This window comes from Ictalurus furcatus, unplaced genomic scaffold (assembly GCF_023375685.1).
Source record: "Ictalurus furcatus strain D&B unplaced genomic scaffold, Billie_1.0 scf3, whole genome shotgun sequence".
Classification (NCBI taxonomy): domain Eukaryota; kingdom Metazoa; phylum Chordata; class Actinopteri; order Siluriformes; family Ictaluridae; genus Ictalurus; species Ictalurus furcatus.
This window is the reverse complement of record NW_026521052.1, coordinates 236,641-248,331: the sequence shown is the minus strand read 5'-3', so window position 1 is coordinate 248,331 and position 11,691 is coordinate 236,641. Positions and strand designations below refer to the sequence as shown.

General features: G+C 40.3%; 1 protein-coding gene and 1 long non-coding RNA gene across 2 annotated transcripts; one reads left to right on the top strand and one right to left on the bottom strand.

The window, feature by feature from the left end:
* Nucleotides 1-1,378: 1,378 nt before the first annotated feature.
* Nucleotides 1,379-10,839, bottom strand: LOC128604823 (uncharacterized). The gene is made up of 3 exons (XR_008385324.1): nucleotides 10,689-10,839; nucleotides 7,310-10,422; nucleotides 1,379-1,436 (listed from the first exon to the last, which is right to left on the bottom strand). It is a non-coding gene; the product is annotated as an uncharacterized LOC128604823 (long non-coding RNA).
* LOC128604802 (piwi-like protein 1) lies at nucleotides 4,192-5,629 on the top strand. The gene is made up of 2 exons (XM_053619897.1): nucleotides 4,192-4,967; nucleotides 5,408-5,629. The coding sequence occupies exons 1-2, from the start codon at nucleotides 4,825-4,827 to the stop codon at nucleotides 5,520-5,522; spliced, it is 258 nt and encodes an 85-aa protein (XP_053475872.1). The 5' UTR covers nucleotides 4,192-4,824; the 3' UTR covers nucleotides 5,523-5,629.
* Nucleotides 10,840-11,691: the final 852 nt, after the last annotated feature.

Here is an 11,691-nt window from a genome sequence, read left to right as displayed (position 1 = left end):
CGGAGTCCCGTCGCTGTCCAGGGAACCAAAATCAACCTCCTCTACTCCTGAGACCACAGTGTAACTGAGAGCCTAGACTACATGGTAAGAATCTGCTTAAGACATGAATAGCATTTTTAGCCTCAAGGTAGACCCATGCACACACAGTATGGCCGCAAACACAAAGTAGAGCGGTCGAAATCTGAGATTTCTCCTCTGCATCTCCAGGCTACTTGGAACATGAACACGTTGCAGACACAGGATCTTATGAAGTCAGCGCAGACAGCCCTGGAAAAGAAGAGTCCGAAAGACGTGCCCTTCTCCAAGCTTTAAAGGAGAAGATCCAGGGCTGTTGAAGCTGTGGTGGAACTGAGACTTCATCATCCATATATCTTTAGTTCTTCTTGCTAAGTCTGAGTTTCGTTGTAGTCTTTTTATTTTTAGACTGGTCAAAAGACCGATTAGTGGAAGTGAAATGATAGATGAACTTGCTTTATTATTTGCAGGTGCTTTGTACAGTAAGACAGGGTAACTAATACTCAAAAGCTTGTTTTGTGTGTTAACATGTACAGTAGATGTACATATTTTTTTCTGGTCCTGTGTGACTGCAGAATGTAGTGCAGTTAACACATTAAATTTCCTTGGATGCTCACTTTTAACTCGAGGAGGTCACAGTTTGCCAAGACATCTTTTATTTAAATCAGTCAATCTCTCACCCACACATCATTTCTGGGGGACGAAGAGGAGGAAGCTGGACAGATAAATTTATTTATTTATTTATTTATTTTTCATTGCTGTGTTTCCTCAATCGAGTGCAGAAAGAAGAAAAACAACACAACTGATTTAAAATAAAAATATAGATAATAATCTAATGTAAGGTTCTGATCCAGTTTGCTTTCAGCAGGAAGGCTGTCCTCTTTCCTGTTGCTCTTTCTCTTCTATTAGTCCATTTGTCGAGTCTGAATCGGTTTGATTGTTTGATTCGTTTCGAGATGATTCGGAGTCGAATAATTTTCTAGTGAGAGTCACACTTCCAAATGAACTAGACTGAGATGAGTATTTGATTCTCACTAGAAAGTGATTCGACTCTGAATCAACTCGAAATGAATCAGTCAAACTGATTCAGACTCGATAAAAGGACTATGAGATGTGATTAAGATATATATTCCAATGTTTTGCTTTACAATTCCACTGTGTGTGTGTGCGCACACGTGTGTTTTTCAGGAGAACGAGAAACTCGGACACAAGAGTACATCTTGACCATTGGTACTGTGTACACATCAACATACACACAAACCTCTCCATGCTGGACATCTCAGGAGCTTTCACACACAGTGCTAGGAATATCCCGGGACAGAGAAATGCACCTCCTAAGTGAGCGAGTTTAGCGTCAACCGGTGAAATTTGCTGTAGCGTGAACACTTCGCCTCTGTAAGCTTCACTCTCCGTCAGGTTCACTGTAATTAGACATAAAATGTACATAATGTTTATTTTTCATACATTTAGGATTTAATGTTTTTTTTTTACTCTTCGAGGAACAGAAATGATCTTTCGAGGCAGCTTCTTCACTACCTGCTCCGTTTGACTCAAAAACATAACGACCGGTTTCAAAAAGTCACGTTCATGTGATTTTACTGTTGAATTTAAACAGGAAATGTGAAATATTTTTTCCTTTGTTTCCTCTACTGTCTTTTTGCTGTGATCTTGAACACAGTTGTAATTTTTTTTTTTTTAAATAAATAAATGATCATTGTATTTCTTTCTCACTTTCCTTGTCCTAATTGTCCTGTATCTGTTAAATCCGTTTCATCTGTGGTCTTTCTGTCTGTATGAACACTTGTAGAAATGACATGTAGTCCATATTTTTACATGATTTTATTCATGATTTTGAATTTAAATAAAGATATTCTTTAATTCTGTATTTTGTCATTTAATTATCATTAGAAATCAGAAGATCAGATTAAAGCCACGGCTTCTTTACCTGCCGAAGCTGTAAAACTTTCAATAAACCAGTCAATAGATCAGCTGAATAAATGTAGATTTTTATTTACTGATTAGATGTATTGATGGTGTTGATAGATTATTTGAAGATTTTTATTGATCTTGGACAGAATCATTCAGATAAATATTTTTTAAAAAAATAAAAAATTGATAAATAGTTGATGAAATAAATGTAGTGTAATGTACTGAGTCAAATATGAAAACTACAAATAAATAAAATCTATTTATATCTGTGTATAATTAAAAACCTCACTTAATACAAGAAATTCATATCCTAAATGTTGCAAGTGATTAATCTGATCATTTTATTCAGCTGTTTAATTATTACTTTCTAAATAATAAACAAATGAATGTTCTGGATTCATGAGGAATGTTTACATTTTGTGTCCAAACTCAAAAGTTTAAACAAAGTGTATATTTATGATAATAAAGCACAAAGAACGTGAAACCTCAACACGACTACAATCATCGATTAATTAAATTAAATATTAATTTTTAAAAAATAAATTGAACAAGAGTAAGATGAAGTATATTTTTAATTAAAATGTAATTAGAAAGGAGCACTTTTAAAGTGGATTTGATTTAAAATAATGATAAAGCTGTTTTTTATGTATTTGTATATATTATCCTCTATCGTGTTTAAGAAGAAGAGAATAATGAAGCTTTTTATGAAATAATATTTGGGTTTATTTTATTTTATTTTCTCCTCACAGATTCAAATTTACGTCAACGTCCATTACGTTGGTGACGTCACCGCGAGCACGAGAAGTCGAAGTGAGGAGCAGAAAGCGTTGTTAGTGTTAGTTCTGGCCCGTTTGGACCCAAACTAAAGTGAGTTTATTCGGTTCTGTGTAACCGAACCCGTTCTGTGCTGTATTGTGTGTATGTGTGTAGTTAACGGTGTTAACACCCGTGTTTCAGGTGTATCAGTATGAAGCAGGCGGTGACGGCGCAGTGGTTCACTCTCGGAGCTCGGTTCACTAATGACCGAATCACTGAGGAACCGACCAAAGATAACTCACACCCGCACGGAGAAGAAGTGAGAAATAACATTTTATAACTTTTTTTATTCACTCCTCTGGTTCAATATTAATGTTAATATTATACAAATATGCTAGCGGTGCTAGCTTTTGAGGAGGCAGTCCAGTCCACGCATGCGCAGTGTAATTAATGAGCAAGCTAATCGAAATGAGATTAGCAAATAGGTCGATGTTATTTTTGATTCTATTTAAAACGATGAATTCACTCTGTCAATAACTGCCCAGTCTGAGAATACTGCATGATTTACTTTTATAAGTGGACATGGCCACCTACTGGACTGGAGTGTGGGCAGTCGATTGGCAGAAAAAATCAAATAAAATGGGAAAAAAACCCCCAAAAAAAACAAAAACAATACTACGTAAAATAAATAAAGGAAAAATAAAGAGATAAATAACTATATACTAGATATTCAGCCACAGTTCTTGTATATTTACTTACAACCACTGCATATAGACACGTGTATAACCTAATAGACCTATATAAGATATAACCCAGCACACCTATACTATAGCACTTGCATTGGAAACATACACTACCGGTCAAACGTTTAGACACATTCATTCTTTATTCACCCCCCGAAAAAAATAAATTTTTAATTTTTAGGATCTTCAAAGTAGACGCCCTTTTTCCAGAAATGTATTCTTGGCATTTCTCACTTGATATCTTGAGGAATTTCCCTGAGATGCTTTTTAAACAGTATTAAAGGAGCCTCATTTCACTGCTGACTTTGTTCCCGTCTTAATTTCTTTGTGGGATATAATATATATTTTTTAGGAATACGATCTGCAGATCATTGATAGGAACCAGGTTCTGCTGGTCAGTCACGTTAGGAGGTTGGGTCCTGCATCAGCTCCTCCACCAGGACCTGTCTTACTCATCCCGGAGTTCTGCTACCTCACAGGTTTCCCCTCACAGAGCGGGAGAAACACAGCGCTTAATCATTGTCTGCTTCTTATCGCACTAATTGTTGTAACTTGCTCAGGTCTGACTGATAAGATGCGCACGACTTTAACATCATGAAGGACCTTTCCACTCACACCAGACTGACCCCAGAACAGCGGGAGAACCGCCTCAACAGATTCATCAACAACATGAGCAGGTACCGGATAAAAGCGACTGCATTATTAATTCAATTCTGCTTTTGTCTGTATAGTGCGTTTAACAGCGTACGATGTCACAGAGCAGCTTTACAGAAACTTATACATTCTTTACATTTAGAAATTTATCCTTAACGTGCAAGCCAGAGACAAATTTTACAAAAGAAACATTTGTAGCATGCATATAAGGGATGTGTATTTACTTTACAGAGACTATCCCGGGCAACACGAGGCTGAACATATAGCGTGATGGTTTTTCTGATTATATCATTCTTAAGTTTAATGATAGATATACACTACCGATCAAAAGTTTGTGGACACCTGACTGAAATGTTTTTCATGATCTTAAAAGCCTTTTGATCTGAAGGTGTACGATTAAATGTTTGAAATGAACGTTATACCAATTTACACTGCTGAATTTTTCAGTGAATCTCTTCCAGGAATGCCAGTGTTCAGACTACACTCAGCACATGGGGTCTAAGCTTTGAGAACAAGCTGCTGAATCTGACTGGAAGAGTCCTTCCTGCTGAAAGGATCCTACGGGGAGTGAGAGCAGTAAGGGGGACCACAGAACACAGAGAACACAACTGTACACGACACGTGTCGCACTCTTGCTGAGTAGAGTTTGTGTGTGTGTGTGTGTGTGTGTGTGTGTGTGCGTGCGCAGTACGAGTACAACCCATGTGACGCGGATTGGTCTAAAGAGATGCGAGGTCTTCCTCTGATGACCAGCATGCCTCTGGAGATCTGGCTGCTGTCCCGTACGCGCCGTAACGCTGACGTCGCTCACTCACTGCTGCAGACCCTCAACAAAGTGCCCGTGGGCATCCACCTTCAGAGGCCGGGAATGTGAGCCAACACACTTGACCAATGTATAGAACGAAATTGTAGCCTGTGCCATTACTGCGTCCTGGGCTCTTTTCAAAATTCACTCCCCGTGAGCTTCATGAAAGGGACGCTAGTGTGTAGCACTGTTAATTTCAAATTATTAAAGCGGTCCTCGTCAATTAGGTAGTGCAGAACTTTGCTCTAATATTGACCGTATTCAGCTGCAGTCCATCAGTTAGGCACAAACGTTTCAATGGTCTCTGCAAATAAACGTGTTTTCCGAACTGCACGCTCTAAAATGAAGAGCTTCTCGACAGCTTTTCTTTCATTCATAGCGGAAGGCAGTGGTTACTGTGCGTAGTGTTTTATTTGAACCAGAGCCATGTTGAGCAAGGATCATGTCTTAATTGCAGCATTAACACTTTTTATTCTCCCCCACTTCATTTTTTTTCTGTGTGCAGGATGGAGTACGATGATCGACAGGAGGCTCTGCTGAGGGCTCTGCAGCAGAGAGTGGGGCAACAGGTTCAGATGGTGGGTCTCACACACTGGGTAGAGTCAAGTGTGACCATGTAGTTTGTTTAGGATTCAAATATTAAAGTATTTTACTATGCTGAAAATGTTCAGGTTAGCATCCGTACTTCTTAGGGGTTAAGGTATAGAAAATGTATTGTATTGCTTAGAAAAACCGTACATGTGACTAGTAATGTAACGACTGTTATATTCATTATTTGAATGAATAAGTAATGCACTCGCTGTCCATTTTATTAGAAACACCCTCACATTCATGTAGTTATTCAATCATGGGGCAGCGGCACGATGCATAAAAAGAACTTGAGTTAACGTTCACGTCAATGCATAAAAAGTTACTGTTCACGTCAAGCATCACAATGGGTGAAAATTGTGACCTCTGTGACCTTTACCGTGGCATGGTTGGTTGTATCAGATGGGCTGGTTTGAGTATTTCAGAAATTGCTGATCTCCTGGGCTTTTCACACAGTCTGTAGAGTTTACTAAGAATGCTGCAAAAAACATTGAGAGAGCAACAGTTGTGTGTGGATGGAAACGCCTTATTTCTGAAATACTCAAACCAGCCCATTTGGTACCAGTAACCATGCCATGGTTGTCTGATGTACACATTACCTGAAGCTCTTGACCTGTACCTGCATGATTTTATGCAGTGTGCTGCTGGCACATGATTGGCTGATTAGATAACTGCTTGAATGTGATATGAAATATATGATTGAAAGGACTTTGATTTAAAAATAAATAAAATAAAGGGGGGGTAGAAGAAAAAACCCACATTACTATGGGTAAATAATATAGATGACACTAGTGCTGCACAATTAATCGAATATCGATCGCGATTACGATTTTGACGGCCCACGATTAAATGAACATGATCGACTGCGATATTAAATTTAAAAGTTCGTCCTCCGCTAATAGAAAACTCAGCTGCAGGTCAAATCAAGCGCTTCCTACACTTATAGCCAATCACCATAGGGCAGCGCAGGGATGATGTCATTTTGTAGTGCTGTCATGCTCTGAGTTTCATATATATAGTAGTGGTTTAGTACAAGGGCTTCAGAGCGCTCTCATTATTCTGTCCTGCTTTATTCTATCCTGTATTAACCATCTTTCTGTAATAAACCTTTTTACCTTCAGAGGACGAGTCTGTGAGTGTTGTCTAATTTCCACGACAGGAACAACGCACTACAATGCACACAATGAACACCTAAAGCCCTGTTCACACGGGGACGGGTTCAAAACGGTCTGTTTAACGCCCCCTGTCGCTGTCAATGAGTTTTCACACTCGGGCATAAAACACATGGCGGCAAAGCAGCAGAAACTGGCCGCACAATGAGATTCGCACTTTTGTTCACGTGCCCGGAGCCGGTGAAGTTACATAAAAGTACCACTTGATGGCGCTCAAGTACAACACTGTCTTACAGACGAAGAAGCTGAACAAGAAGACGCAAGCACCCGCCATTTTAGTGAGCAAGTATGTGCATAAGTGACCTATCAAAAGTCAAGTTATTGAATTTAGTAAAGGCACATGCAAACCCTTCTGCTCTATATGTACATTTTACACAATCTCCCACAGAAAATAATCTCTCTTTTAAAACAAATAACTACTAATTACAGATTTAAATATAATAAACGCTGTTGTTTTTATAATTATTATTATTTAAATATAATAAACGTTGTTTTTTTTCGTTTGGATGTTTTTTGTTTGGAGAGCAGAAATGAAAAATGCTAACTCTCCAAACACTCGTTTTTAGAGGAAAAGCCACACATAGATTTGAACTGATATTAAAGTGTAAAGTTCAAACAAATAGACAAATAAAAGCATTGAGCAGTACCTTCTAACCCCCTGCAGAAAGATGGCGGTGACTCTCCAGATGAGCAGTAAACACCATTAACACTCTTCTTCCTTGCTTGTTCTCCCCCAGCGCCTCCTCCTCTTCTTCTTCTGTGCTGAATTGTACATTACCGCCACCTAGGGATCAGGTGTTGCAATGATGATTGATGGAAGTGCCCCCCCCGCCTTAATCTTAAAAAAAAGATTAAATAATAATTAAACAAAAGTATGTTATTATAAATAGCATGGTAGAGTATGATGGACTACAATTACATTTATACAATATAACAACATACAATTCCCTGTGTAGGTTGTTGCTATAGAAACGATAAAGTATTAGAGCATGTTCTGGAGAATTCGAAGGCAGTGTGGTATAAAGTGAATCAGCAATAAAGTTCTCAGCTTGAGTTGTTTTGTTTGCGCGTAAAGTATACAGACAGAGTAGATATTTCATTGAGATTATGTTAATGAAAAGGATGTGCCTATTGCATAGGATTGTTGTGATTGTCGTGCAGCTCTTGTAAGATGTGGTAAGGAAATTTGTGAAATACAAACACAAAGAAGTGGTGGTTGCTTCGGATTAATAAAAAAAAAATCTGCCAAATTAATACGAGTGTAATATAAACAAATGTTTGTGATGCCTGTGAAAGTCTTTCAAAAGTGAATCTGTAGGTAGTTTCCCTTCTGAAGACTGGAGCGAGTAAACACTCCTCAGGCACTGCAGAGTTTTTGTGGAGTGTGTGTACATTTTTGGAAAGTGTGCCCTCTAGTAGCTCACGGGTTTCTCCCTTTCTCAGATTGTTTGCAGTTACTCCGGTGTAAACTATAACACGTTAAAGACTTAACGATCCTTGCTATTCAGTAGACGTGTGCCAATAATCAATTCCTCAACGTATCACACTGTTTAACACGCACAATAAAAAAATTTAAAAATCATCAATACTCCTGCTTTCAGTTCAGAAAGAGGCTGTCTCCATAGCGGCGGTGGAAGATTAGGGCAAAACGATAATCACACGTGTGTGTGTGTGTGATAAAATTATTACCTAACTTGGAATAAAAATAAGTTGGAATGAACTGAATGTAGCAATACTTGGTCTAGCATTAGTGCCATGTTCACATATCTGATTATTAAACTATGATTTAAGACTTTTGGCACTTTCAAAATGAAATTAAAAATCCAGGCACGTAAAAAAAAATCCACTGGTATAAAATAGCTCAAATAAAAACATAGTGTATAGTCAATTAATTTAAAAACAAAACCACGATCTGACTGGCTCAAAATTATGAAACAAACATCACTTATTATGAAATTCACAGTTGTGCCTAGTTTTAGTTGCTCCCTAACGACACCATACCGACTTAAAATTGACTAAATTCATTCAAATAACGAGAAGATATTATTATAATCGCCTACTACCTAGGCAGCATTTTTAAATTTGTTTTTCAAGCTGAGCTTCTAAGTAATTTTCACATTTGTAAAGTTAAGGAAAAAGTCCACAATGTCACGTCAATCCTACTAAATAGATTTTTAAAAGTTTTGCGCTGTTCGATATAATGTACCATATACATTAGCGATATGAAAACTGAATATTCGCACACACCCACTCTGCAGTTCTAACCAATCCCATTAATGTACAAACATAAAATGGTTAAAATGACCTCACATGAGCCAAATGAGAGAGTAACAGAAACACAGACAGCAGACTCAAAGGAAGGGCCTCAAATGTAAAGCCTTGAACTCAGAGCCTCAGACGGACCGCCCCCACACCTCAGACGTGCACAGCCACACACGCAGATCCTCAGACGCAGAGCCACAGATGTACAGTCCTAGACAAACAGCCTCAGAGGGAGATCCTCAGATGTACAGCCACAGATGTACAGCTTCGGATATACAGCCTCAGATGCAGAGACTCGGACATAGAACCTCAGAGGTAGAGCCACAGATGCAGAGCTTTCAGAGGTAGATCCTCAGATGAGCAGCCTCAGATGTAAAAACCTCAGAACCTCACATTCTGCTCTGGATTTGAGAGTTAAGAGCTGGTCCTACAGTAGCGTGACTCTCCACTTCCCATCAGATTTAGGGACACGCATGTCAAAGTTCCAGTAATGTATTTGTTTGGTCCCATAAGGCGAGTCAGAGTGTAAATCTACGTTACTGAAGTACACTAGTGACTGTAACTCGTCTGATGCTAGGCACAATTCGTTAGCCGTTCTCTACACCATCCATTAATGGAAAGGAAAACTGATTAGACCATTAGGGTTCATTAGGGGGGTGGAGCATTCTCAGCACCGCAGTGACACTAAGATGGCAGCGTGTGAGGTGCTGAGGATACAGTATTTTTCTGGGATTTTCTCTGACTCTCCACTGACCCTTAATTGACCTCTCGGGGTTTCTTCCGCCTCTCGGGAGCAGCAGGCGAGTCGTGGGGGGCAGGTGCGTTGTGCGTAAGCAGAGGGCTTGAGTCTGTAGATGGATCCAAAACGGTGGCTGAGTTTTCTGTATTATTAGGGAGCTCATCATGGTCAGGTTCTCTGGATTGGACAGGAGGACATTTCAGCAGGTGAGGACGCCACGCTGAAGGTGATCCGTGTACAGGAGCAGTTAGGAGGGATAGATGTTGCAGAGGGATAGATTCCGCCGGTTTCTTATCGATGGAGGAATTCGAGGACGAGTCGCTCTGTAGAAGTGCTCGTCTCTTTGACCTGATTTTCCTGCATTGTAGGGAGCCGTGGTGGATGTGATAGTGGATTTGGAAGTACAAGATTTAGATTTTCCTGGTTCAGAAGCTGTAAGTCCAATATCTGACTAGGTTTAGACTCGCCAGGTAGAGCGTAGGGGTTAGTAATGAGGGCTTGGTTTTTCTTCAGGCTCCCTCTCTTCTTCCTGAGGTTCGGCTCAGACTTTTCCTCAGGGATCGATGGGTACTGGACCATAATGGTGGGTTTCTGGCGGAGGTCTTGGTGTGTATGAGGCTCGGTGGCCATGATGGCGCGAGCACTGTGCATTCTCTGAGGGAGTTTGGGGCCAGGCTCGCCGCGCTTCTTCTTCCAGCGCTTCAGCTGCGTGCGTTGCTCACGTTCCACGTCCTGTGCCGATACCTGCAACTCCAGAACCTACAGCAAAAATCAACAGTCAAAAAAACGAACTAGAATAGAATGTCATTCTACTGTACTTAATGTGTTAGAATGGGCTTCATTACAACGTCATGTAAAAGACGATGATAAATATTTATGAACGCTAATTTTGTAGAAATACGAAGGTGATGATGGATAAAACATGCTTGATCACCATGGCATGGACTCGCATAGTTACAGTAATGACAGGAAATGTTACAGTAGTGAGAGACCTATCATCCTCCTCCTTCTCTCTGTTGTGTTACCTGGAGCACTAAGAAGCCCTCCTGCATGTATCTGGGCTCAATCGCTCTGAGGACCTCCATGGTCTCGTACTGACCCGGACAGGCCTTGAGCTTATCCCGAGTACCCAGCATGGACGTCAACAACACCAAGCCCACACGGAATATCATTTTCACTCCTACACAAAGAAAGAAGGAGAGAGAGAATATACATTTCAACAGGAACGACTCAACACAGAAAGAAAAGAAGGACAAGTGTGTGCCCGTGAAGGGCGCCAATACTTTTGAGAGCCGGCCGCTAAGGGCGCCGATAGATTTGAGAGCCGGCCGCATAGGGCGGCGATAGATTTGAGAGCTGGCCGCGTAGGGCGCCAATAGATTTGAGAGCCGGACGCGTAGGGTGCCGATAGATTTGAGAGGCGGACACGCAGGGCACCAATACTTTTGAGAGGCGGAGATCTAAAAATAGTAGTGACACACAAGCTTGGTTGCAGTCGTGTTTATTAAGGAAAGCTACAAGGTTACAGATGTGAGGTTCTGACCTTTACGGTACAGTGAGGATGAGCAGAACATCTACACAGCATGGAACTGTGAATAGACTCAGTGTCTGTGGACTCATGTACAGTTTGGTGAGATTATGCTACAGGAACAGTCAAAATACACCATGGCCTTGAACGTTTTGGCCCTGTCGTAAACACTAAACAATCACAACTACTCTGTTGAGAGCGAGAAATGACCTCACAGAGTGGTGCGTGTTGACGTCCATTTTATATAGTTACTGTTTCTGATAGAAAATCGATCTCCCTCGCGCTCTCTCAATACTGCATTGTAACAGTGTGGGACAGAGACCCAAACAGCAAGGTGAAAATGATCTCTCTGCAAAACATGCGTAAAAGTCGTTTAAACAGATTACACAGGGTCTCTTTTTCCTGCAAGGGGTATGTCAACTTCCAACCACAACTATATACCCACCCAGCTACCAACGCGCACACACACGCGCACACACACTAATTCAGCCACTTAAATT

What these genes read in the sequence shown, in the direction of transcription:
- LOC128604802 (XM_053619897.1), top strand. Translation starts at nt 4,825, where the DNA reads ATGCGAGGTCTTCCTCTGATGACCAGCATGCCTCTGGAGATCTGGCTG. An exon ending in CACCTTCAGAGGCCGGGAAT is followed by an intron (nt 4,968 to 5,407) that starts GTGAGCCAACAC and finishes TTCTGTGTGCAG; the next exon opens with GATGGAGTACGATGATCGAC.